At 56.0% G+C, this 27,327-nt stretch overlaps 1 protein-coding gene and 1 long non-coding RNA gene across 2 annotated transcripts in view; one reads left to right on the forward strand and one right to left on the reverse strand.

Moving 5' to 3' along the window:
* Positions 1-8,846, reverse strand: part of ITGA3 (integrin subunit alpha 3) — a 30,130-nt gene extending 21,284 nt beyond the window's left edge. Inside the window, exons 1-4 of the mRNA XM_042966290.1 lie at positions 8,675-8,846; positions 8,020-8,227; positions 570-697; positions 160-239 (exon numbers count right to left, since the gene is read on the reverse strand). Of these exons, the coding sequence (XP_042822224.1) occupies positions 160-239; positions 570-697; positions 8,020-8,227; positions 8,675-8,777 (519 nt within the window). The 5' untranslated portion in view covers positions 8,778-8,846. The remainder of the gene's footprint in view (positions 1-159; positions 240-569; positions 698-8,019; positions 8,228-8,674) is intronic.
* On the forward strand, positions 2,496-14,344 carry LOC102963019. The gene is made up of 6 exons (XR_006211103.1): positions 2,496-2,625; positions 6,611-6,720; positions 12,783-12,977; positions 13,079-13,335; positions 13,511-13,668; positions 14,199-14,344. It is a non-coding gene; the product is annotated as an uncharacterized LOC102963019 (long non-coding RNA).
* Positions 14,345-27,327: the final 12,983 nt, after the last annotated feature.

The raw sequence follows: 27,327 nt of genomic DNA on the forward strand, positions 1-27,327 counted from the left end.
CTCAGGCCCCTGGAGACATACAGGCATAGAAATGGACATCTGCAAGGTCCCAGCTCAGTTACCCAAGACCCCTCCCCTGCCCTCTGCTTCCCTCCCCAGCTGCTGGGAAATGAAGGAGAGGGCTGGGGTGGGGGGAGCTGACAGTGAGTACCCACTTACCAGGACTCTGCCCGCAGGGCCCTGGCTGGCCACAGTCACCCCGAGCCACATGTCCTCAATAATGTGATGATCAGGGTCACCTGTCGGCATGGGAGGGATCATGAGCCGGGGCACTCATCCTCCCTGTGCCTGGAGCCTCCGAGGGCAGGGGTTGGTCTTTCTGGACCTCTACTCCTGCAGACAGCATCCACCCCCCCCCCCCGTGCCCCACCCCCAGCCCGCCATTAATTTCAGCTTCACAAATCCCATGTGGTCCCACTCTCCTCTAAGAGCTCCCTCCTCCCAGCTGGACAAGAAGGGACTAGAAACTGCCCAGGTAAGCCTGATAGCTCCTCCAGATCATTCTCTCTGTGCTACCCCCCTCCACCAGACCCCTGACCCAGCGCTGATCCCCAGCGCCTTCCCCTCACTTTTCTCAGAGATGTTCATCCGCACACAGTCATTCTTGTAGGCAGTGAGAGGGCACAGGTACACAGCACCGGTCCGGTTGGTATAGCCATCAGGCACGGCGAGGTCCCGGGGAGCACCAGCCAGGAGCCTGGGGGGCAAGGAGGTTGGTGAAGCCGAGCTCAGACTCCCCAAGGCCTGCTTCAAACAACTCCCTGTTCACCATGTTTCCAGAGCATCTGCTGGGTCCCAGGTGCCAGGCTGTGTGCCAGGATCTGGGGTCAGGAGATGAATGGATGCTGGCCCCCGCCCTCCAGGAGTGGCCAGTGCAGGGGAGTCCGGCAAGAAAACAGACATCTGAAGTAAGTGCCTCAGGAGACGAAAGCGGGGAGCAAATCTGCCCAGATCCAGTGTGGGGAGCAGTCAGGGAGGCACACAGAAGGGGGAGCCCGGCCTGTGCTGATGACGATGAGGAGTCGCCAGGAAGAAAGGGAGGGAGGGCAGGCACTTCAGGCAAAGGTGTGACATGTGCAAAGGCCAGGAAGTATGAGCAAGCAGGGTGACTCAGGATCCACAAGGCTCCTAGTACAGCTGGGGGCAGGGGGCGGGGTGGGGCCACACAGGAGGACAGGGTGGAAAGGGCAGCCACAGAAGGATTTTTCTAAACAAGGGAGTGACAGGAGCAGATCTGGGTTTGGGGAGGAATGTTTGGCATCTGAGTGACACGGTCGGATCTGGCTTCTGGAAGGAATGCTTTGGCTTCTGAGGCGAAGGTAGACCGGAAGAAAGTCTGGAGGAATCCTGGCACAGGTCAACTTCCGGGGGGCCTGAGGGGAAACCGTGTGAGGGGTGGGGTGGGCTGCTGGAGGCCTGGGTCCTTCCCCTCTAAATGAGGGTCTTCGGATGGAGACCGATGAGGACTTCGGTCCAGGAGCTGGCACCAAAGAATAGGAGGTAACGAGTGAATGCAGCGAGTGTCCCCTAAACCACAGCCAGATGAGCCGAGGTCAGCAGGGCCCTGAAGTGACTTGGGTGATACCTACTCTCCCCCCACACGGCACCACCACCACCTTGAGACGGGCATACAAGGTGCGGGGGGCTGGGTCCCTGACACTTTGGACAATGGGGCCGCAGGGCAGAGTTCTTGGCAGTGGGCACCAGCGTGGGGATGGGAGAGGACAATCACGTCGCCCCCAGCCTGCCTAGAACCCGTCTTTGGGGATGCTAACCGCAAGTTCCTCCAAGGGTGCTTTGGGCCCTGGCCACCCATCCCGTCCCAGAGAGGTGGCTATTGGAGAGGAAGGCAGATCAGCCTGGAAGCAGGATCTCAGAAGACGGTCCTTAGCCCACCAGCATCAGAAATCTCTGGCATGTTTGTTAAAACAGCAAAGCCCTCAGCCGACCACAGACTGTCCGAATTGCATCTGGGGGTGAAGCCCTGGAACCTGCATATCTAACGTGGGCACCTCAGTTTGAGAAGACAGCTCTACGTCCCCCTTGCTCTTGGGGCATCATCTCCCGGCAGCCTCTGGACATTCGGCCAGGCCCGCCTCCCAGACCCTGATGGACGCAGCCTTCTGGGTGAGGGGTACCTCCTAGGTACCCCTCCATCTGGCCTCGGCAACACTATCACCCTGAGGCTTCCGGCTCAGAACTTGGGCTCTGGGCTTCCTGCCAGAGTCTGGAGGTGCACAGCAACGGCCCCACCTGCAGCTCCTTCCTGGGACCTGTAAGCAAGGGCTGCAAGGAGGGGGCAGGGCAGGGCCCGGGCATGCCGGGACTGGGGTGCCTCCGCCCACTGATGTCAGGAATGTGCTGCCTGGGGGTGCTGGCAAGGGGGCGGGGCTTCTGCCTGCACCTCACTCCTCGGGCTCAGACCTCACCCTGGGAAGTGTGGCTGGGGGCGGGGGTGCGGCTTCTTTAAGCAGAGCAGTGCTAGGAGGTGCGGGCAGGAAGGCTGGCAGGGTACCAGGGTGGCAGCCAGGCCAGGTTAGTCATCCACTGTCTGGGCCGGAGAGGGTGCCCGGTGAGTCCGCTGCCTGACCACCCATGGACATCTGCCCCCGGAGCAACTGACAGGTGAGAGACAGAAGCAAAAGCCCGTGGGAAAGGAACATTCCAGCCAGCCTATGGGGAAAAAAAAACCTGACGGCCGGCTCGCGGGGTTTGTTCCGCCTTGTGCGGCAATTTCTTTTCCCTCTCTGAGCTGTGAGTGCCTCATCTGTAAAATGGGGACAGCAGCTGTCCCACCAACCCTGGAGGGGGGACAAAGGGGTTCATTCTTCAAGAGGGCTTTCTGACTATGAAGTCATGGTCAACGTGAGCACTGTCTGTCTGACTCCTTGTGGCATCAGGGACTGGCCTTAACTTACTCCCAGGTGTCCCCCCTCCACCCAAGCACCCAGGAATCTTTGCCCCACCGGGTTTAGGGGACCTGGAACCAAGGGCAAATAGCAGACTAGTTCGGTTTAGAGGGAGCAGAGGTCGGGACCCAAGTGGCACTTCCACGGGGGTGGAATCACTAAGGTGGGGGTGGGGCATTCTAGCACGGTCGCTCAGGTTTGGCTGGAGGTAGAGGCTGAGGGATGGCTACCGTGACCTTGAAGGGGTAGGTCCAGGCCTCGGTGGGCGAGGAGTCCCTGGGGAGCCCCGGTTGCAGTCCAGGGCGCGAAATGCAGTGGCGGTGTTGCTGGCCCCCCGCTGAGCCCTGACCAAGTTGTTGGGGTGGGGGGGTGGGTAGTGAGGTGGCTGAGGAGCCGGGTGACCGTGACCTCCTAGCTTTGCTCATCTCAGAGGGCATGAGCGGAGGGGCCCCTCCTCTTAGCCCCCTGGGGTACCGAGCAGGCAGAGCCAGGCATGAATGGCAACTAGATGGAAAGAAATCCCTTTGCCATCTATACCCGTTCGGCCCTCACCCTGCACCAGCCTTGTGCCCACTGATGGGCAGTGGGGCAGGGCTGGTGCCCTAATTCCAGCCCCACATCCTAGGCCCCTCCTTTCCCAGAGATTCCACAGGGAGCCCCCCCCCCAAACCCTTTCGAGTATTTTTAGCTCCTACTTGGCCTGCTCGGAGGCCCTTTAAGGCCCTCTGGCTCCCAGCCCGGGATCCAGTGGGTCTATAGCCAGAGGACTGGGAGTTGGATGGGGGAAGGCTTGTGCTGAAGGTCAGGTCCAGCTTCCTCTAGCCACAGCCAGGTGTGGGAGAGACCTTACTGGCACGTAAACTGAAGTGTGAAATACCATGCAAATGAGCACCTCTGCTACCTGCTTTTGGGTCTGGTCCAGATCAGTGAGTCCAAAAGCTGACCCCTCCCAGACCACCCCCGAGCCCACCCTCTGGGCAGCAGTCAGAAGAGAAGGGAAGCTAGAGGGATGCTTTACCTAGCTCTGGGAGCACAGAAGAAAGGAGGGAGATCGGACAGCCCCTCTCCTGGAGCCGGGCTGGGGCCCTCTGGGAACTAGGGGGATGGATGAAATGACCTCTCAAGGGCTTTCAAAGAGCTGCCTCCTCAGCCTCTCCTTTGGCTCCAGCCAGACAGCCCCCTCCTGGCCTCTGGGGAGTCCCTCGAGCTCCAAGTCCCATCAAAGCACTTCCTCACCCCCATCCCATCACTCTTCCCAGAGCGGTTCAAAGCTAATGCAACAGCCAAGCAGAAAGCAGCAGAATGGGAGGAAGCTGGGGAATGGGATCCAGGAGCAGTTAAGGCACCAGGCTGGCCCCCTGGGGGGCCCTGGGGTGGGCTGATGCTCAGAGAGACCGCCTGTAAGATTCAACTTCTCAGGCCCCTGGCTTCGGGGGGGGGGGGGCCGCTGGGGTGACTCAAGTGGGAAGCTTTCAGTTACCTTGGAGGAACCAGAGGGGCCAGCACTCAGACCACAGGCCCGGTGCCTTACTCCTCAGGCCGGGAAGCGGGTCGTGCAGGGCACCCCCTCCCCTTTGAGTCCCGCGGGGTGCAGGTGGGGGCAGCTCCCAGACGCAGGATCCCAGCTCTGCGCCCATCCTGCGGCCCGAATTAGCCATCTCCCCAGAGGCCGCTCCTGTGGCAGCTGAACTGTGGCCCTCTCCGTCCTCCCCCTACGTCTGCCTTACGCTGCCCCCTCTCCCTTCTGGTGACTCAGCCCAAGAACCAGAGCAATAAGCTGGAGGCAGCGAGACAATGAGAGAGGACAGGAGAAAGAGGCCTCGGCCCGAAACAAGGAGTCTTTCTCATTTCATCTCCTTCTTGCTGGCTCCTTAGTATTTTTTCCGTATTTGATTCCTTAGGGCGTTCTTCGTGCCATCTAACCTCAGTCCCCCGCACTGCGTCAGACATCCCCTTCCTCCTTTGTTCAGCTCCGGCCAAATCCCTTCTACTTCTTTTTGTACCAGATCAGTCTTCCCCTGCCTCCTGCCCAATTTTAAACCTCCTTGGCCTGGACTGGTCACTGGAGAGAGCCAGAGGAAGAGGGTACCACGCGTGTAGGAATTCTCCCGCAGCCACGGCTGCTCTGCCCATTTCCTCTGGCACGAGGCTTGGAAGCTGCCAGGCGTCTGCCCTGCCCCGGGACACATGTTTTAGGAGAGCACAGCAGGCAAGCCTGGTTCCTACCTACCTACCTACCTCAGATATGACCTCATTTGCCGGGAGCCACAACCACCTCCGCTGCCCCAGGCTCCTCACTTCCAGGCAAGGGCAAAGGGGAGAGAGAGCCCCAGAGGTATCTTCCATAGCCCACAAGGTCAGGCCAGACCAGGACAACTGGATTCCCAGGAGGGAAGTACAGAGCAGGTGCAGGGGGCTGGGGGCAGGGGCCATCTCCCAGAGGAATAGTCCCTCTGCTTCCCCCGGGCTCCTCATGCGTCTCGCCAAGAAGCCCAAAGTCCTTAGTCCTTGGCCCTGCTCCACACCCCTCACTTCCAGAGACTGGGAAGCTGGGTTGGAGAGAGCTCTGATGTTGCAGGCGGGGAAATCCGGTCCAGAGATAAAGGTGAACAAAGAGGTCCACACCTGGGTTTTTAACCGCTTCTGGAATAAGGCCTTCTTTGAGAATATGATGAAAACCACGCTCCTCCCCTCCTTCTGCCCCCAGAACAATGCACAGACACATGATATTTTCAGGGGCCCCTGCATCTCCCAGAAACCTTCTAGGAACCCCAGGCCAAGAGTTTTTTCAGGACCATGAAACCTCTCCCCTTTCTGAGGGGCTTTGCAGCTAACAGAATATAAGACTTGACTTGTCGGTTCCCCTCAAGCAGCTGTTCTCATCTGGCTCCACAGCTGGCTGCAGCTAAACCCAGCTGGCCCGGCTGGCTCTCCCCAAGGGCCAAGGGGCAGAATTCAGCGAGAGGAGGAGAGATGAGCCAAGATACAGAGCCACCCCCGGGAAAGACAGGACATCTGAGAGACTGGCCCAGAACTCTATCTAGAACTACCTGCCTCTCCAAGGTGCAGTCGTTTTAGAACTTTCTGGGCTCCTGGCATGCCTAATGCCATCTCCAGCTGCCCAGGAAGAAAAGTAGAGGTCCTCTGCTCAGCCATCTTGGTCAGTGAGGGCCCGGCTCTGGCACAAGAGCCCTAAACTGCTCCTTGGAGATGTAGGCATTCACAGAGCACAGAGATATACACACTATCTCACGAAAGCCAAACTAGAAGTCATGTTGTTCTCCCCCTGACATGCAGAGAAATTAAGACTCAGATATTAGTGACAGATCCAAGACTGGAAACTGGCAGTGGGACTCTGGCACCTTTTCTCTCTCCTCCATGCCAAGTTGCCTCTTATAGGCCAACAGAAGCAGGAAGGAGCATATAGATCCAGGTCCAACCCCTCTTTGGGGAAAACTGGCCCAGAGAAGGGAAATATCTTGCCCAAGGCCACATGGGGGTGGGGGTGGGGTGGGGGGGTGGGGCTTACAGAATCCATTATTTACTCCAGCTTTTCATTATTTAACCTTGCCTTCCTGATCTTCTCTTTACACTATGCTGCCTTATATCATGCAGATTCAGGATTGAAAAATCCGAAAATCTTTTTTGGGGCTGGGGCGGAAAGAGCACCAATATGGAAACTTGTGCCGATGGTCACTTAGGGTCTCCAAAAGACGAAGGGCTCACCACGAGCAGCCCGAAGTTGCTGGCGCTGTGCTGGGAAGGGTGTGGTGGACTGGGCCCCCGCAGAAGCGACCTGGAGGCCAAGGAGGTAGGTAGACTGGGCTGGGGCTGGGCCAGCAGGGGCAGAGGCTGAGGCCGGGGCAGAGTTTGGACTTTGGATGTTCCAAGCTTCCTCAAGTTTCTACTACTATGTAGCAGGCCCCAGCCAGCGTTGGGAAAGGCTTCAATAACACCCTGTATGTGCCTATGTCCTCTCACTCAGCTGGAGTTGGACACCAGGTGGGGGTAGATGTCTGGCAGGTCCCCCAGCCCAAAGAGGTCGGGGGGGGGGGCCTGCCCACCTGTCATAACTCTTTCCCTCCTGGGGTGGCCTCCCCTGCCCCAGCTGCCTTTCTCTCCCAAATGCCAACCCCAGCACCAGAGCCCATGGCAGAGAACCCTCCGAAACCTGCACACGCCCCTCTAGACGCGAGTGTGCACCACGGTAGGGGGGATGGGGGGAGGAAACACAAACAGCTGGATGCAATCTCCTTCTCTCCTCTCCCCTGTGGCTAGCTGTTCCCCCTCCTTCTCCTTACAGCTGTTGGGGAAGGCGAGCAGAAGAGAAAAACACTCTTTCCCTCTTCAAACCAAAACAAACACACTCAGGGTTGAAGATTCAACATGAATCTGTGGAATGCAGGGAAGATGTCTGGTGGGAGGGCGTCCCTGCTGGGGGTGGCTTGGGGAGCGGGAGACCAAGCAGGAGGTGGGACAGCTCCCTCGACTTCCCCATCCTCAAGGGGTCAGAGGGAGCTCCTGGACAGCTCCAAACGCCCACACTGGCCCATCACTTCACCCAGCAACTGCCCAGCAGCTGAGGAGGCCCTCCAGTCCGGCTCTGCAGAGGGAGGGTGTGGCTGGCATGGCCGGCCGACTAAAATGCGAGGTGTAAAGGCCCGGGAGGGCTTAAATACATACGCCCACGGGTTCTTCCCAGGAACGGGGGAAGAGGGATCCACTAGGTGTTTATTTTCCCCAGGTCCCAGCCCTGGAGAGAAATATTCGGTACATGAGGTCCTCGGTTTACAGAATGGGAGGGTGCCCAGGAAACGGGGATCCCACTTCTAATCAAGAGAGGTGTGAAGAGCCCAGGGGCTGAGTTTAGGCAGGTTCTGGCCCGGTCAGCACTTGCCAGTGATCACCGACCCCATCCCCTACCCAACCCCTCCACTTCCCGCCAGACCTTGGCAACAGAAGGGCTGCCCGGGTCCCCGCCCCCTTAATCCCGGCTCCCTAGAGCCGGCGGCGGCCCCGCGGGCCTGGAAGCCCGGCTGCGCCTCGGCTAAGGATCCGCGCACCCTGCGCACACCCTCCCTCCCACCCCACCCCCGCCAGCCTCACTTACAGGTAGCGCTGCTGCCGCTCCGTCTGCCGATGGAGGGCGACCGAGTAGCCGAAGAGGCTGCCCGGGTTCCTGGCCTCCTTCACCACCAGGAATCGGGTGTCCAGGTTGAAGGCGGAGGCGACACGACCCCCGGCGGCCACCATCAAGGCGAGCGCGCAGAGCATCGGGCGCGGGACGCAGGCGGCGCGGCGGGGGCCGAGGCCCATGGCTGCGAGCGGGAGCGGGGGCCGGGGCGACAGCGCGTGAGGGTGCGGAGCTGGGAGTGAGGACCTGTTCACCTGCTGCCCGCGCCACCGCAGAACAGTCGCGCGGGCCGCGTCGTTGAGCGCCGCAGCGCCGCGCTAAGTTTCTGGCCCCCGGCCCCGGTCAGTCTCACGTCCTCTCAGGGTCTGCGCTCTCAGATTCCTCTCCGAGGTTCGCGGGTCGGTTCTCCCGCCTGCCCGGCCGCCGGGTCACCGCCCCCCCACCCCCCACCGCCCCGGGCACCCTGCCCCCAGCTGGTCCTGGCCGCGCCCCCTTGGCCGCACTGTGGCCCTCGATCCCGGCTCGGCGGCGGCTCTGGGCACGCAGACCGGTGGACCGCAAGGAAGACCGGAGGGAGGGGTTCCCTCCGCGCGCGCCCCGCCTCCCCACGCCCAAGCCCGCACCTCCCCACCTTGCGCGCCCAGCCGGGGCTCCGCTTTCCTTCCGGGGAAAGAGAAAAGGTCCCGGCTCCGCCACCGCCTCTTAAAGGGGCAGCATCGCCCCTCCCTCCTCATCCTCCCTCATCAGGCTCCGCCTTCTGCCCCAAACACCTGTCGGGAGCCCCCAAAGGCTTGGATTTCCCTTCCCCGCCCCATGCTTCTCCCAAGAAGCGTCACCCACCCCCCCCCCCACCCCACCCCCAAGCCCGAGCAAGATGGATTGGACGGGCGGGGCCGGGGGTGGGATTTGTCCGGCCGCTTTGCTCGGGTTGCTACTGCTGCTGGAAAGGCAGTTCCAGGCGCGGCCACCTCTGCGGGCCCGGCTGGAGAGCCCCGGCGTTGGCGTATCTGGGAACCGACGTCCGCGCGCCGCTGGCTGGAATGCGCCCGGCTCGCCTCCGCGGCGCTGTGAGTCCCCGAGAGGCGGCTGGCGGTCTCTGGGCGTTCTTCCTCGCACCCAGGCCCTTCGCTGTCCTTGTCGAGATTGAGTTCTCTTGCCTACCCGCCCTCGCCCACCCTGATCCGGGTGGGAGTGGTCCCTCAGCAAAGCCAGACGGATATTTAGCAGTGGTAATAACCAAGCATTGCTAGTTGTAGTAAAGCCACAAGACAGCAGTTCCTCCAAAGGGCTGAGCCTTCTCCTCTCCCTTATAAGCTCGTCGGGGTGGAAATGAGTCCCTTCTCCTTAGAACGTACTGTGTGGCCAGGGAGCTGGGCCCAGACCGTACACGTATCTCATCCACTCCTGCCTTCAGGGCCCAGCCCAGCAGAATCCCAAAGGTCTCCTTCTCCTACCCGGGCTCAGACGGAGTGTTTGGAGACTGGGCGGGGACGGAGCCCCCATAGGTGCGTGATGGGTGGTGCCAGGTGGAGGTAGGTGGGCGGGGCCCAAAGGTCTCGTTATCCTCAGAAGAATCTAACCGAAAGGGAACTTGAAGAGGTCACTATCTACTTTCTTGAATCTGACTCAGATTTCTCATATTGAAGCACAAAGACCCACTTCCCCTGAGCATTCTTTTCTCCAGGCTGAAGGAACGTTCTTATTTTGGCCCAGAAATTCAGGCCTCAGCACTCGCTCTCTTGAAATTTGACTTAGAGGGCCTATCTCTGAGAGTTTATAATAGTAAGAAGAAAACTACTATGTAGCAAATGCTCATGCAGCAGGAACTATGCTAAGTGCTTTACAAAGATTATTAAAATTTTTTTTTAACATTTATTTATTTTTGGGACAGAGAGAGACAGAGCATGAACGGGGGAGGGGCAGACAGAGAGGGAGACACAGAATCGGAAGCAGGCTCCAAGCTCCGAGCCATCAGCCCAGAGCCCGACGCGGGGCTCGAACTCACGAACGGTGAGATCGTGACCTGAGCTGAAGTCGGACGCTTAACCGACTGAGCCACCCAGGTGCCCCTACAAAGATTATTAGATTAAAGCTTCGCAACAATCTTCGAAGATTATCTGTTTTAAGATGAGGCAACCGAGGCTCAGAGAGGTTAAGCAACTTGGTGAAGACCACACAGCTCGGATTTTAATCCTATATTATCTGGCCTCAGAGTCCTCCTTGACCACTTATGCTAATCATTAACATTTGTACAATACTTGGGGCAGCTCTAGGTTTGGCCAGGGGCGGGGGGTGGGGGGGAGCCTGAAGCCTGTGCAATTTGGACCCCTCTTTAAGGAGAGGAATAAAGAGCTGGGAGTACAAAATTAGATTCAGAGGCTGGAAAGGGGCTTGCACGTTATAGTTTATGAATCATTTCACGTGCAGACTTTTATTTCACCCTCCTGGCCTCTCTGTGAAATCAGGATTATCATCCTCACTTGACTTATGAGGGAGTCTGGATGTCCAAGGTCACACAGCTCATTTGAGTCGGAGCTAGGACCGGAAGCCCCTGACCACACCTATGTCTTTAAGAGACGAGTCCCAGGCAGATGTTGGTCAGACAGCCAGATGCATCTAAATGAAAGCAGCTGCAGTAACAGCATTCTCTGTGATGTTCTGCGAGACGACATCCATCCCTGTCTGCCCTTAGGACAGCATCTGTTCCCGGGCTATGACTCCCAGAGCCACCCAGCCTCTCCCCGTAGTCTGCCTTCTAGTCTAGCGTCCACAGGGCCATCTAAGGTCAAGGAACAAGAAGCTGACCGGGATGGAAGTTGACCAGTTACCTTGTTCCCCTTTGGGCTGGCTACTGGGTCCTCCACTGCATTCCTGGAGGAGGGGAGACGTCCAGGGCCAGGAGAGCAGGGGCCAGGGTGGCCGCTTAGTGTGGGCAGGGGTCCCACCTGACACAGCTTTGAGCGTCCTGTGATGACAGATGGGCTCTATGCCAGGCATTATCTCTTTGGCCATCCCAAACAGGAATGACCAGCATGTCCGATCCCAGGGCTGGGAGCAGGAAAGGGAGGAGGGATGGTGTTTCCACTCTAGGGGAGTATCCTGAGGGAATGTGGGAGCCAGAGCAGGGCGCCTGGGAGGGGGGGAACTCCAGCTAAGGAATGTGGGGGAGTGTCAGATAGGTCTGGGGGAGACAGAGCAGGGATGGAGGGAGACGTGGACACTGGAAGGGTCTCTGGGCTAGAGAGATGCAGAAAGGGAAACCGCAAGTTCATGACAAAGTTCTGAAGTCCTCTGGTTCCAGTGATGTGTCATCCACGGCTTCGTCTCATTCGTCAGTTGACTTTATCTGTCGGCTCTGCTCTGTGGAGAAGGGGCCCTAGTAGCTACAAAGGTAGAGAAAAACAGAGACACATGAATAACATGCCTCAGGAGGACCCAGAGTCCATTTTTTAAACTTTTTTAAATGTTTATTTATTTTTGAGACAGAGAGAGAGAGAGCAAGCAGGGGAGGGACAGAGAGAGAACGGGAGACAGAGGATCGGAAGTAGGCTCTGTACTGACAAGCAGTGAGCCCGAGGCAGGGCTCACACTCACAAACAGTGAGATCATGACCTGAGTCAAAGTGGGATGCTTAACCGACGGAGCCCTCCCCCCCCCCCCCAGGCTCCCCTCGGAGTCCTGTTTTTGATTGGCTGCTGACAGCTTACAAGCACCCCCTCTCCCTCTTCCCCTTTGCCCCACACCTGGACAAGCTGATAATAAAACTGGGGGGCTGTGTTCCCTCCTTTGGCATCCATGGAGGATTCGAACTCCGTCAGGCCTTCTCTGCTCAAACGCTCACTTTGATCTCACTCCCCAACCACAAGAAGGCAATCTCCTTCCCTTGCTCTCCCTGGCTGGTTCAGACCTTGCTCCACACGCCAGCCCTGCTCTCCCCCAGAGACCTCAATTATGTAAATAACAAACCTTTTCATGCCCTCTGGGCGTGTGTGTGGCGTCATCAGTCTTGAGATCAAGCAAAACCTTGGGTGGGGTCCGTCTGCCTCTGGGGGAGCCTGGCAACAAGCCAACTCTGGGTTGTGCTGTAAAGGCAGGGAGGCTTCTTGGAGGAGGAGTATCTGGACAAGGGAGAAGGGAAGGACTAGCAAGACGGGGGCCTCGGGACAGAAGAGGGCAGAAGAGCCGGGGCCTGGTTTGGGGTGAAATTTCCTCAGTCGCAACAATGACAGCGTCAAGATTCTATAAAGGCGCCTCGGTTTTTTTAGCGCTTGCTGGGTTTGCGCTAGCCTTCCTCTGGGTGACCGCCCCCGACCCCATCTCGCTCGCCCAGAGCCCCAGGCTTGCTCAGTCCTCACAGGAAGGTCAGCACGCAGATGGGGTGTGCACAGGCAGCTGGGGAGAGAGGTGGAGCAGAACTGGGGTGCCGTGTGTGTGTGTGTTGAGTGCAGGCTCTTTTCGGCCTTCTCACCTTGGGCAAGTTACTTTCCTCCTCCGAGCCTCGATTTCCCCATCTGTGCAACGAAAGGGCTGGAGGAGATCTCTCATTATTCCCTCGCCGGCATCCCGTGTGTCCTAAGGCTCCTAATATTTGTTGAACTAAGTGGATGAGATCTCTGCTATTGAATTAAGACTCAGGTCTCTATCTCTGATCTGAATTGGAAATGCAAATTACTGAGGAGGGAGGGAGGAGCCGTGAAGCATGAATGGGTTTATCAGATTTCCTTTCTCCCGTGACCTAGATACCGGCAGGCGCCTGGTCCCCGGCTCAGAATCTGTCAGCCTCAAACATTCGTTGACAACCTACGATGGCCTGGCACAGAGCTGAGAACCTCCAGGGGTGTCAGAGACGAACCAGAACATCTTCCAGGGAGGCCTTCACCTTGACCCCCTATTCGAGCTTTCACCTTGACCCCACATTCAGAGAGCTCTCAAATGTAAACAGCCTAAGTCTGTACCATATTGTATTTTAGGGCTGGGGAGGGGGGGGGGTGGACGGGCAATGGGGGTGCCACGCAGTCACTCTTGAATCTTCCAGGCCTTACGGTGACTTCCAGTCTGGGCTTGCAGTGTGATTATAGAAACCCGACGCACAGGTTTGGTGGAAAACAGTAGAGCTGAGGCCCAGAAGTCGCTCACTACGAGATAGTTGTGCTGCCTTGTTGATTACGCTTGTCTTCCCAGCACCCGTGACGGTCGCTCACACGCGGTAGTGCGTCTTCAGCCACCGTGTGTCCAGCTGAAATCAGTTGGCCACATGCTCCGTATGGGCCTAAATCAGAGAACACAGTAGAGGTGAGCGAGAGGCCAGCTCGGTCTCGTAAATATCCTCTTGCTCCTGTCCCCTCCCCCACCCTGGGATCCTGTTGGGACAAATGTCTTGGCTCAGTGGGTTGAAAAGGAAAGTCAGAATTCTGAGGCATGAATTGCTGTGCCCACTGACTCACTTCCTCCTCCCCACCCACTGCAGACCCAGCCGGGCCCTGAGTAACACAGGTTGCAGCCTTCTCCCTGCCTGTGCCCCTCATCCAAGCACTCCACCCCCCAGCCCTCACTGCGGACCTCACCCGTGAGTGGAAGGGCAGTGACGCCAGCTGCCCCTGATCTGAAATGCGCTTGCAAGTTTTGGTGAGCTAGGGGGCACGGGGTGGGGGTGGGGACGGGAACAAATTCTGCTCTCAGGACCCCGAGCCTGATGTGCAAGGCAGAGCACCCCTCTGGAGTTTGACCTGGGAGGCACCAGAAATTCCCCTCCTCATAACGGGCCCTCTCCTTTCCTGCCAGGATCACAGAAATTCTCACCATGAGGCAACCTTCCTGTTGCCCTAAGGCCTTGTCTCCCGAACGTTCTTATTAAAAGGCAGGGAGCTCACCTGGCAAGGTAGCACGTGGGCTCCCTGGCAGGGATGGGGCAGGATGTTACCGCATCTCCCACAGAGCCCAGGGCCCTGGGTTATAAATGATTCAGGCAGCAGGAAGGTAGGGGGAGGGAGGGAAGAGGCCAGGGCTGGGACAGAGAATGATTTAATGGAGGGGGGTGGCAGGCAGGCCCCTGGCACTGTCCTTACTGGTTCCCAGTTAGCATGATGGGCAGTGAAGAAGGGATTTCACTTTCCTGCAAAACAGTGCCCCCGAGTCTTGGGCTTTTCCCTCTGGAGGTCCCTTCCCTGCCTTGTCCTGGGATCCTCTGATGGGAAGAAGAGTTGTAAGGGCTTGGGGGATGTCACAGCCACTCCTCGGTGGCAGAACTGCTCTGGGCAGCACTCCTGACCGTGGCTCGGAGGCGGAGCGCGGGCACAGCCCATCTGGACTGCCGAATGAGATGGAACTCAGGGGTACGGTGTGGGGGGTGGGGTGGGGGGAGACAACCAGATGTGCACGGGGACACGGGCCCAGCGAGGGGCCACGGGCGGGGCAGCCGGGCAGCAATCACAGAGGCTGCAAGGGACACGCTCAGGAAAGGCTTCGGCTTGCCGGCCTTGGAACTGAAGGCAACAGCTGGGTTCACTCACCCCTGGGAGTGAGCCGAGAGCCTTTGCGGCTTCAAAAGACCGATCCGGGGCGGATGCAGGGATGGACCCGAGAAAGGACGAGGACCTGCCCTGCTTCAGAGATGTACATGGACGCGAGAGATACGTGGATGAGGGCGGGGGCAGGAGCTGGTGGCGCGTCGGTGCAGGGGATGCGGGGAGAGGTCAGTAGCCAGTAGCTGGCGAGTCCGCGGGACCTCCGGGGCCTCCTAGGTGGAGGTATGTTCGGCGATCTGCCAGAGGCCCCGGGACAGGGGTGGAGGCACACAAGGCCAGAGTCTGGGAGGGCCCCCCAAAGTGGTGCGCTCCAAACCTTCCGGCAGAGGGATGATCCTAGAGGCCTTTCCCCAGAAGCACTAGCCTCAGCTTGGATGTCAACCGGGCTCCTTGGGGTCAGGCTTGGCCCGCAGCAGGCTCCCCTGAGATAGTTCCCAGGGTCTCTCACCACCTGCACCCTGGACTCCAAGCCTCAGCTCTGTCCTTTCTTCCCTCTGGCCCCCTTCTTGTTCTAACTCTCTTGGTTACCACCCCAGAGGCCCCCGCTTCATTCATTCCCTGCCTACCCTCTTCTCTGCCCCCACAGACACCCATAGACGTCCGAACAATGCACAGCTGTCCTTGCTGCCAGTGTGCCGGGCAGTGGAGCCCCTACCCCAACGCGCATCAGCCTCTGACTCACCTTTAGTCATCTCTGACCCTCATTTCTTTGCAAAGAGGTGACGGTCATGCCCACCTCTGGGAATAGTTGGGACATAACTGAGATCATACCTGAGGCGCCTGGCATGGGACCACCCCCTGTGCCCTTCCCTTCTCTTCCCTTGGACAATCATTACCTGGCCCCCGGGCTTTACTACCCTGACCCTATTCAAAACTAACCTTAGACGACTCGCTGCTCAGCCCGGGGCTTGAGGTTCCTCCACGACCACCTGCTTCCCTTTGGTCCTTGCACCCTCCACTCCCATCCTTTCCCCCTGGCTCCAGCCCGTGGGGGAGGGAGATCATCCCCCAAATCCTGCTCGCCCCTTTCTCGAGACCTTTGCCCGGAGTGCCTGAAAGCAACATGCCAGCATCTTCCTGCCCATCGACAGCTCCCCTTCCATCAAGGCCAATCGAGGCCCACTCCCAGCAACCCGGGCCTCAACGGATGCTTTCTGCTCTGGCACAGCTCTGTTTTTCCCTCGGATAGAGCGCTCGCCATATTGGGCCATATGTCGCTTATTAGCTGGGGCGAAGTTGCTTAAGCTCTCTGTGACTCAGTCTCTCTGTCCGCACTGGAGCTAATAACTGCACTCTAACCCTAGAGTCGTTGCGGAGAGTAGATAAGAACGTGCACAGGGCCCACCGCAGAGTAAATAGGCCAATAAATGTTATTTTTTTTTATTGAGATGGTGGGGGGGGGGGGTGACGACAGGGCTCCCAACAGCCCTGACTCTCAGAGAAGGCAAGCCCAGACCGCCCCCCTCTCTCTCCACCCTGCCCATAGCTCCTACGACACTGCTCTGCTGGGAGTGGAGGTCAGTGATATGCCTCAGATTGAAGCTTCTCTGGTCCATCAAACAAATCGCAGTGCTCCTTTGTGGGTTCCCTTCGGCTCCATTCATTGCGGTGCGTGGACGTTTCTGTGCCTGAGAAATGGACCCCCAAGAGCTAGTGGAGGTATCAGCCCCTGGGGAACCCCCATCACAGAGGAGCCTGGCTGGCCTTCCCCGGGGCTCAGAGTGGGACTCCAACACAGAGATGGGGACCGGTGGAGAGTGGGCAACCTGGAATTCTTCCTGGAGGAGGAAAATGGGGAGAGCTAGGCTGAGAAAAGGGGTGACAGGTTTCACGGGGAGTCTCATTGCGCCAAGCTCTTTATGTAGATTGCGACCTTTATTTTTCATGAGGAGCCTGTGAGGTCAGTCCTGTAATCTGCTTTTCCAGAAGGAAGCTAAGGCCCGGACTGACAAAGCGACATGCCCAAGGTCACACCATTCCAGAGGGGAGCAGGATTCTAGTCCTGATCCGCTGGGCTCTGAGGGGAGGGCCGGGCCGAGGATGGTGGGAGAATTCCAGACTCTGGCCAGCTGCCCCTGCATCCAGGGAGGCTGTGGGTGGGGTGGAAACAGCCACCAGAAGCCAGGGGCACGCGGCAAACAAGGGTGCCAGGAAATGAACCGGACCCAGGGTCCTTCCTCCCGGCCCGCCCTGTGCCCCTGGCCAACTGCCGCCTCCCTTTGAGGCTTCTCCCTGCAAGAGAACAGAGAAAGCTGGGCCGGAGCCCAGGGATGGCCCTACACGGGGGGAGGGGGGGTGGACCAGGAGGGTCTTGAAGCCCAGGAGGAGCCCTGCCAGGCCTAAGCCCCCCCTGTCCTGGGAGGAGAGATAGAGATCCCAGGGGTCTCATCCTGTTTGTCTCAGATGGAGCTCAGACTGGGGCCTCGCACAGAGAAGGCGCTCAATAAATGTGTGTCGAAAGGAGGTACAGCAGGTGTGCCGTCCAAACTGCGAGGCTGGAGGTGAAGAGGCCGGGTCCGGACACGGTTTCTGCCCCCGCCTCGTGACCCTGGACGAGTCTCAGAACGTCCCTATCCGTCAGATCAAGCTGTTATCCTGGAATGTGCACCATCGCTTGGGTCCCTTCCAGCTCTGACAATGCAGTTCTGTTGATTCTTTTACTCACTCGCTAATGTGTTATCTCAGCGAAATACATCGTAGATCCCGAGAAATATACTTTGGTACTAATGAGGCCGTGGGCAGAGTGGCGGCAATCGGCAAAGCTTGTGGGGGGATAGTGACGGGTCCCCCTCTTGAGCAGGGACTCTGGGGTCAGATGGCCTGGGTTCAGATTCTCCCTCCATGACCTGCTCACTGAGTAACCCTGGGCAAGAGACTTACTCACGTTGAACTTGGAACTTCCTCATCTGTAAGATGGAGATGATAGGAGGATATACTTCATAGGGTTATTGTAAAAATTAAATGGGATGATACAAATAAGTTGCTTAGGGAAATAGATCACAGCAGGCGCCCAACGAGTCTTAGCTCTTCCCGTTCCTTAGAAGGCGAGCGAACTCCAGCAGACAAAGGGGGCTGCCGTGTGGGTGCAGGGGTAGGGGTGGGGGGAAGCATCAGAACAGCGTGTGCTTAGATACAGAGGCGGGAAAATCCAGTACTGCCGAGGAGCACCAAGAGACCCGTCCAGACTAAGCGGGAAGAGGTAAGTTGGGTGCAGATGGTGAGCGGCTTTGGTCAGGCTAAGAAACTTGGATCTGATCCTGTAGGTTGGCATTTCCCAACTGCTGCTCCCCAGAATTCCATGAGCCGCTACTGGATGTTTTATAAATATTTCAGGGCACCCGGGTGGCTCAGTCAATTAGGCGTCCGACTCCGGCTCAGGTCATGATCTCGTGGTACGCGAGTTCGAGCCCCGAGGTGGGCTCTGGGCTGACAGCCCAGAGCCTGGAACCTGCTTCGGATTCTGTGTCTCCCTCTCTCTCTCTGCCCCTCCTCCGCTCACATTCTCTCTCTCTCTCTCTCTCTCTCCCTCAAAAATAAATAAAATTTAAAAATTAAAAAATAGGGGCGCCTGGGTGGCTCAGTCGGTTAGGCGTCCAACTTCAACTCAGGTCACGATCTTGCGGTCTGTGAGTTCGAGCCCCGCGTCGGGCTCTGGGCTGACGGCTCAGAGCCTGGAGCCTGTCTCCCTCTCTCTCTGCCCCTCCCCCGTTCATGCTCTGTCTCTCTCTGTCTCAAAAATAAACGTTAAAAAAAATAAAAATTAAAAAAAAATATATATATATATAAATATTTAAGGGGTGGGGGAAGGGGGAAAGGACAGGATGACTGGAAGTCCACCTGCAAAAGAATAAAGCTGGACCCCTACTTCAGATCAGGTACAAAAATTAACTCAAAACAGATCAACAGTCTAAATACAAGAGCTAAACCAAAAACTCTTAGGAGAAAGCAGAGGGGTAAATCTTCGTGATCTTGGATTTGGCAATGGATTCTCAGATGTGACCAAGGGAAGCAGCAAAAGAAAATATAGGCAAACCCAATGCCGTGGTCTCGATGTTTAGGCCCGTCCCCCTCCCCACCACATCTGTATGTGACAGTGCTGATCTCCAAGGTGGAGGTGGGGCCTTTGAGGGGTGATTAGGTCGGGAGGTCAGAGCTTCAGGATTGGGATCAGTGCCCTTATAAAAAGAAGCTCCCCAGAACCCCCCAGCCTCATGTGAGGATACAGGGAAAAGTCTGCAACCTGAAGAGCGTCCTCACCTGACTGTTGTTGTGCCCTGATCTTTGACTTCCAGCCTCCAGAATAAACGTCTGTTGTTTATAATCTACCCACTCTGTGGTATTTTGTCGCAGGAGCCCGAACGGACTAAGACACTGAACTTCATCACAATTTAAAACTTCTGTGCTTCAAAGGACCCCTTCACGAAAGCAAAAAGATAAACCATAGAATGGAATAAAATATTTCTAAATCATAAATCTGATAAGAGATTGGTTTCTAGAATATATAAAGAACTCTTACAACCCAATAAGAAAAAGGCAAGCTTAAAAATGGGCAAAGGATCGGGGCGCCTGGGTGGCTCATTGGTTAAGTGGCCAACTCTTGATTACGGCTCAAGTCATGATCTCAGTTTGTGAGTTCGAGCCTGGCATTGGGCTCCGTGCTGATGGTGCAGAGGCTGCTTGGGATTCTCTCTCTCTCCCTCTCTCTCTCTGTGCATGGATGTTCTCTCTCCCTCTTTCTCTCTCTCTCTCTCAAAATAAATAAATAAACTTAAAAAAATTTTTTTAATGGGCAAAGGATCTGAATAGAAATTTTTCTAAACAAGACATACAGATGGCCAACAAGCCTATAAAAAGATGCTCAACATCACTAATCATTAGGGAAATGCAGATCAAAACCACAGTGAGGGGCACCTGGGTGGCTCAGTCATTTAAGCGTCTGACTTTGGCTCAGGCCATGATCTCACAGTTCATGAGATCAAGCCCCGTGTTGGGCTCTGCGCTGACAGCTCAGAGCCTGGAGCCTGCTTGGGATTCTGTGTCTCCCTCTCTCCCTCTCTGCCCTCCCCCACTCGCATTCTGTCTGCCTGTCTCTCAAAAATAAATAGACACTTAAAAAAAAAAACCCACAATGAGATATCACTTTATACTCCCGAGGATGGCTTGAACCAAAAAGTCAAATAAATAAGTGTCGGTGAAGGCGCAGAGAATTCGGAGCCCTTGGGCATGGCTGGTGGGAACGTTAAATGATGTGATTGCTTCAAAAAATAGTCTGGCATTTTCTCAAAGAGCTAAACATAGACTCACCATTTGACCCAGCAATTCCACTCCCTGGTATATACCCAGGAGAAATGAACACATATGTCTGCACCAAAACTTGTACGCGACTGTTCGTGGCAGCATTATTCGTAACAGCCCCAAAGTAAAACTCACCCAAATGTCCGCCAACTGATGAACAAACAAAATGGATCACATCCACACAGGGGACTATTATTTGGCCACAAAAAGGAATGAAGCGTTAATACACATTACAGTATGACTGAACCTTTATGATACACGAATTGTATCTCAATAAATTGTAAAGAAAAAGGAAACACAGGCAGGGTGTGAATCTAACATCATATTCATTGGGGGAAATTCTGGGTCCGGGAGGGGATTGTTTATGTTTGTTTGTTGGTTTAGCTTTGGGAATTCTCTGAGCTAACACGCCTTGATTGGCAAGCTTGGACCACGTCTGAGTGTTGTGGCATCTCCCAAAATGATGGCCATAGTTTAACCACAGAACCATTTCCAGAGGAACGTCTCTTTGCTTTTCCCAAAACGCTTTTCACAGAACACAGTATGGCAAGTTTGGCCATAAGCAATGGGAAGCCATTGAAGGTTCAAGCAGGGGGGAGGGCCTGGCTAGAGCTGGGCTTAGAGGGAGAACAGGCTGCGGTGGGGGGGAGAAGGGAAGGAGGAAGGACAGCCTAGTGACCTGGGGCCAACGAAGTGGTTAAAACGCATGTGAATAAACTTTTCTGCAAAGAAGATACACAAAAGGCCAGATGAGCACTTAAGGAGATGTAGTCATCAGGGAAATGCAAATCAAACCCACAATGAGATACCACTTCTCACCCGCTAAGTGTGCAGGCAGGGTGGCAGGGGTCTGAACGTGGCCTTCACTGTGGAAGGGGTGGGGAAAACCATCCTGCCTCACCTCTCTTTGGCTCCTGGAAGGGGTGCTTCCCTCCTCCCTGGGCTCCCCCGCCCGAGCCCTAGGAATTCCCAGACCCTCCCTGACCCAGACAGGAGCTCCCCACCACCCTGGTGCTTCCGGAGAGGATGCTAGGGACTGTCATTCATCCCAGCTGTGCTTACGTCCCTTTTCCTGGAAGGGGGATGGGCACCAGCCTGGCAAGGCTGGAGGGGGTCCGGAGAAGGCACCAGATCTAGAGACACACAAGAGCCTGGCGGGCGGAGAAAAATAGTGGGTAGGAGCAAGTTGACCTGATCAGAGCCAGGCTGGAGCGGGAGTCTGTGTGGCCTCAGAACACATTATTTCCCACAGAGCCTCCCTCCCCCAGGCCGTGAGAAGCACACCCAGAGCTCAGGGCCGAGAGAACTTGGAGAACTTGGCCTTTAAGTCTTAAAAGCCTCAGTCATAATGGTTCATGTTTATTGTGTCCTTAGTCTCTAGCCCGTGCTAAGTGCCCCGCCTGCATGATCTCATCTGATCCTTAAAGCAATCGTATGAAGCAGGTGATATTATTACCTCCATTTTACAGATGAGGAAACTGAGCTCTAGAGCCCTGCAATGACTTGCCTGATATTACACAACGCGACAGTGGGCCAAGGCAGGCTCATGGAACGAGGTTAGATATCGAGCCATAGACACGGGAGCAAGGTTGGAAAAGTGCACGTGGAGGCCTTCTTCCCAGCCCTGACTCCAGCGCTCCGGTCCCCCAGCCCAGCCCAGAGCAGCCCTGCATCCACAGCCTCTCCTGAGGTCCTAGGAACTGGGACAGGGAGCACCCCTGAGACTCTTCAGCCATCCCGCTACAGCAGGTAAATTCACAGCTGCCTGGTGTGGGAGTTGTCCAGAGTTGTCCTTCAAAAGACAGAGGCCACGGGAGGGTGGAAAGGTCACAGGCAAGGTTGAGGGCTGTGTGTCCCCCTCCAGGCTCCCGCTCCTAGTGGGGCAGGGAAGGGGACCCCCCACGGAGTCTCAGGGTAGCCTCCCAGCAGCACTCAGCCCTTCTAGCCAGGGTGATGGCCGGTAGACAGCTCTTCCAGAAAGAGACACGGTAGAGCAGGGCGAGGACCGAAGTTTATTCTCCAAAGGCCAGAACAGGAGTCACTTTCATCCAAACACCAAGTCAAGGGCTCCCAGAAGGGCAGAAGCTAGATTTCAGAAAGAACACCCATCAGCAAAGGATTTTGGAGTCGAAAGAGTAAAGGCTTGGGGTTTCCCGGCTGGGCCAGACTCTGGTGAGCATAGAGGCAGGGGCGTGGCTGAAATGGTACCACCGTGGGTGACGAAGAAGATGGGGTTCCTGTCTGTGGCCAGACCCGCTCGAGGGCCTAGCAGATCCCTGATGGCGGATCTGAGGCAGAGGGATGGACACCGTGGCCTCCCGCTCCCGTAAGCCTTCTGTGGCTGCAGGAAAAGAGTTGGCTGTGTGCGGAGGGGCGGGTACCGTTCACTCCCCAAATATTTACGGACAGTGTTCTTAGTGCTGGGCCCAGAGCCAAGGCTCTTGGGTCAGGCCCTGGCTGTGTCCATTACTCTTGTCTCCCTCGGGCAGGCAGACCCTGGACGCAGGGAGGGGAAGCCGGAGGAGGCAGGAGCCTGGCTCACCCTGCATGGGGGATGGGACCTGTACAACAGTGAATGCGGCCTACTGATCCCTCCCACAGCCCACCCTCCGGCGGGGATCTGGCTGCATCCCAGAAGGCTCAGGCCTGCTCTCAGAGGAGAGACTGGGAAACTGGGGGCGGGAAGGGGGCCTCTCGGGCTCCTAGGATGGGGGGTGGGAGCTGTCTCTTTGGTCTCTCTGGCTCCCATCATCCAGCCCCCCCCCCCCAAGAGCAGGGGCTCCCCCAGGGCTAGGCTGGGTCAGATAAGCTGCTGCCTGCCTTACATCCTGGGCGGGAGGCAGCCCCGGGAGGCAGAGCTGACAGGAAAAAATAATCAAGGAGCTTGACAGGAGTGGGGGGGTGGGGGGGGAGAGCCGACAAGCACCCACCTCCCAGAGTACACCGTAGCTGGTTCTGGGCCGTGTGCAGGGGCCAGGAGCTCTGCCCCCCCTCCCAAGGCCCCCGCCCAGGCCCCTTCTGGAAGCTTCTCCCTCGCCCCCTCCTCTGGCTCCATCACCCTACTTCCGCCCTCTTGTCCCGTCTCTGTCTCCCTCCGTGTCTCTGTCCTCTGAACCCTCATCTCTCCTGTCTGCACAGACAGGCTGGGACAGGAACCCAGGAGGCCAGGAGGGGTCGCGGATTCTCCGGGGGAGTTGAAGACCCAGACCCTCGGCCTTCTCTGTCCCTGCCTGCCACCACCCCCCACCACCCCCCACCCCCCCACTCTGCCATGCCCGGGAGGTTTGGGGCTGCAGCACAGGAATAAACAGCGTGTCTCTCCCTCGTGGTGTGCGTTAAGTAGCTAAATCTGAACTTCACCCAAGCTTCTCCTGACCAGGTAAACACCTGCTCCCCTTTCCCACAAGGCCACGCTTTCCCCACAAACACCCCTGAAGACAGGGGGGGAGGCTTCCTACCTCCCCCCTGAGGAGCCCGTGTCTGCTCAGGTCAGTGCTGAGAGGGGCGTCAGCCTTCAGTCCTGACAGGCTCAGGTCCCGTGGGGGCCAGGACTCCCGTAAAGGACGGGCCCTCTGCCCCGCCACCGCCTCTCCTTCCCCAGTCCCCGGCTTCCCTGGCTGGGACCGGTCAGGGAAGTGGGCTGGTCATTCCACCCCTTTTGGGGGTTCCTGGCCAGGGCAGCCAGGACAGGTCAGCCCTAGAATTGGGGTCTTCTCAGGCTGACTCACAAAGTGCTAGTGAGCGCCTCACCTCCCCTGTGCGAAGCCCACACAGGACTCCTTAGGAGAGACCCAGAGGAGCCCCCACCCCTGCCGCTTCGTTGTCAGCCAGCTGCATGGGGTACAGGCAGAGCAGGCGCCCCACTCTCGCTCGCTCGGGTTGGAGGGCTGGTGTGGTCTAGATTTGGGGAGGGTGGGGGGATAGGGATGAGACTAGGGACAGCCTGATGAAGGCATCCAGGAAGGCTTGCTCTCTTCGGGGCTGCGCCCACCCCTGCCGCCCCCCTCACCCCCACACCGAACTGATTCCCCCCTAACCGCAGGGGCAGAGCGTGCTTTGGGCCCTCCTGCCTACTCTCACCTAGGACGCTGCCTCTTCCCTACAGTTCCCCCCACCCACCCCGCCCCATCCCCCCCTCCCAAGGCCGCCCACTCCCATGGCTTCCCAGCCGTGCGCCTTGAACCTGTGATAGAGGCTCATCCGTGTACTTGAGGCAATAGGACGTTGTCTCCCGTGGTTTTGCTGCTGACCAACTGGGGCCGTGCTGGTGACAGCTCCGTGAAAGGTCCGGTCTTGCACCATGTGCCTCCAGACAGGCCAGACCTACAGGGAAACAGCATAAGCAAAGGCTGCAAGAGGATCGGGATTTCCAAATTGTGCGAGGCAAACGGAACCACCGTCGTCCTTGTCCTCCACCAGCCCTGGGGAGTGGGGAGCAGAAGCCCCCTGTTCTTTAGTGTCGGCTTCCCCAGAGCCGGCCCCTGATTTGCAAGGCAGCCGGTCACTTGTTCCCCGCTCCCCAGGGCTTGCTGACTCTCCTTGGAGCCTGTGGCCTGCGTCTAACCCCTTGGCTCTTTGAAGGTCACAGTCCTTCCACCCAAAGACTTGGGAGGGAGGTGGGGGGGGGGGTGTCTCTCCTTCAAGCCTCTGGATATCAGTGGGGTGATGATTCTTCTTGGCCTCCTCCAGCCATCTCCACATTGGGCCACTGACCTTCTCCACGTGTCTGTGTCGTGTCCGGCTGAGAGAGGCTGACTTTCGGCAGCCCAGCAGCCCTGCACCAGCGCAGGAAGGGGTGAGGGGAGTCCGCGGAGCAGATGGCCCTACACCACATCTAATCTCCCCCTGCTCGCTTCACATGAAACCCCAGGGTGATCACCTGGGGTCTTGAGCTCTCCCGACTTCCAGACTCCGTCTTCCCCTCCCACGTGAAAAACCATACTGGGTTTTTTTGTTTTTTTTTTTTAACATTTATTTATTTTTGAGACAGAGAGAGAGAGATCATGAACAGGGGAGGGTCAGAGAAAGAGGGAGACACAGAATCTGAAACAGGCTCCAGGCTCTGAGCTGTCAACACAGAGCCCGACGCGGGGCACGAACCCACGGACCGCGAGATCATGACCTGAGCCGAAGTCGGCCGCTTAACCGACTGAGCCACCCAGGCGCCCCCATACTGGGGTTTTAAGCTTTAGCCCTCACCCCAAGAGTCCCGGCTGCTCCCCCCTACCTCTGCTTTCTGCCTTTTGCCAAATTCTCCATGTCCTCTTTGCCCCTCACCTGTGGGCTGTTGGCTCTGTGCTTTAATTCCTCCCTAAATACTGCTCACCGAGCAGTGAGGGGGTGTCACTCCTCCTGAGAGGTGGGGGTGATGGAGGAGGGAGGTGGGCTATGTTTCCATCCACCACCACCTACCTGACGCTGCTCCAAGCACCCAGCTGCCTCTCCTCCCATGGCTGTTCTCCTTCTCGCCCTGGTTGCCCAGCGCCTTGTGACCTTGGTTCTCTGTTCTCTGCTTTGTCTGTCTCTGTCTCCTCCCACTCCCACTGCCCAAGATTCATCTGTGTTGTCTCTTACAGTTGTAGTTTGGTTTGTTCCTTTGCATTGTGTAGTACGCTATCATATGAATAGACCATCCCTTATTGATCTAGTTTGTTGCTGATGGGCATCTGAGGCTCTCAGTTTGGGGCTGCTGACTATAGTGCCGTGGTGAAAATCCTTGTGTGTGTCTTTTGGAACATAATGTATGCTTTTCGTGTTGGACACGTGCCCAGAGATGGAAATGCTGGGCCATAGGGGCTGAATATGTTCAGCTTTAACTGATCCTGTCATAAAATTTTCCAAAGTGATTCTGCCAATGGACACTCTTACCAGCTGGGTATGAAAGTGCTATGTGCTTCATATCCCTACCATATTTAGTTGGCCTTTTCATTTTAGCTTCTAGTAGCTTTTGCATTTTCCTAGTGACAAGATATTGAACACCTTCCCGTACGTTCACAGGCCATGTGGAAAGCCTTATTTGTGAAGTGCCTGTTCAAGTCTCTTGCCCATTTTCTATTGGACTGTCCATCTTTTTTGTATCGATCTGTAAGAGTTCTTTCTATATTATGGATGCCATCCCTATGTATTGCAAATATCTGCTCCAACTCTGTAGCTTTGCTTTTCCCTTTCCTGATGGTGACTTTTGATAAACTGAAGTTCTTTATTTTAATGGAGAATAATTTATCAAGTTGGTTCCATTATGGTTAGTGATTTTTGTGTCCTGTTTAAGGAAATTTGCCTACCCCAAACTTATGAAGATATCTCAATGTTTCCTTCTAGTTGTTATACCTTTTTCTTTTTAGATTTATATTCTAGCTGAAATAACTGTGTGTGATGCGAAGTAGGGATCAAGATCCTTTTTTTCCATGTGAACATCCAATCAACCCAGCATCATTTATTGAGAAGACCATGCTTTTCTCCTTAGAGCAAAGCAGCAATATCTGTGTCAAAAATCAAGTGGCCATTTTTGTGTGGACCTGTTTCAGGGATCTTTATTTTGTTCTACTGGTCTACCCTTGCACTAACACCACACTGTCTTAATATCTGGTGCTAGAAGTCCTCCAACTTTTCTCTTCTTCAAGAGTGTCTTGGCTATTCTTGGTCTTTTGTATTTCCATATAAATTTTAGAGTCAACTTGTTGATACACACACACACACACACACACACACACACACACACATTCCTGCTAGGTTTTGATTGGGATTGCATTGACTCTATAGATTGATTTGTGGAGAATTAATACCTTTACAATCTCCCAATTCATGAAAATGGTATACCCCTCTGTTAATGTAGATATTTTACGGTATTTCGCAATATGTTTTGTGGTTTTCTATGTATTAAGTAATCATGTACTTTTTTGGTTAGATTTATTTCTCAATGAGAAATTGATGTTTTTAAGGTGTATAAATGGTGTTGCGATTTTTTTAAAGTTTTTTTTTTGAAAGAGTGCACTTGCAAGTGAACAGGGGAAGGGGCAGAGGGAGAGAGAGAGAGAGAGAAAGAAAGAAAGAAAGAAAGAAAGAAAGAAAGAAAGAAAGAATGAATCCCAAGCAGGATCCACACTGTCAGTACAGAGCCTGACATGGGGCTTGACCCCATGAACTGTGAGATCATGACCTGAGCCTAAATCAAGAGTCGGATGCTTAACCAACTGGAACACCCAGGAGCCCCAATGATGTCGTCTTCTGGGGTTTTTGTTTGTTTGTTAGATTGATTTTTGTTTTAATATATTTTATTTTTTATTTGCAAATATAATTTATTGTCAAGTTAGCTAACATACAGTGTATACAGTGTGCTTTTGGTTTGGGAGATAGATTCTCATGATTCATCACTTACAAACAACACCCAGTGCTCATCCCAACAAGTGTCTTCTTTAGTGCCCATTACCCATTTCCCTCCCCACCCCATCAACCCTCAGTTTGTTCT

Source organism: Panthera tigris, chromosome E1, assembly GCF_018350195.1.
Source record: "Panthera tigris isolate Pti1 chromosome E1, P.tigris_Pti1_mat1.1, whole genome shotgun sequence".
NCBI classification, from domain to species: Eukaryota; Metazoa; Chordata; class Mammalia; order Carnivora; family Felidae; genus Panthera; species Panthera tigris.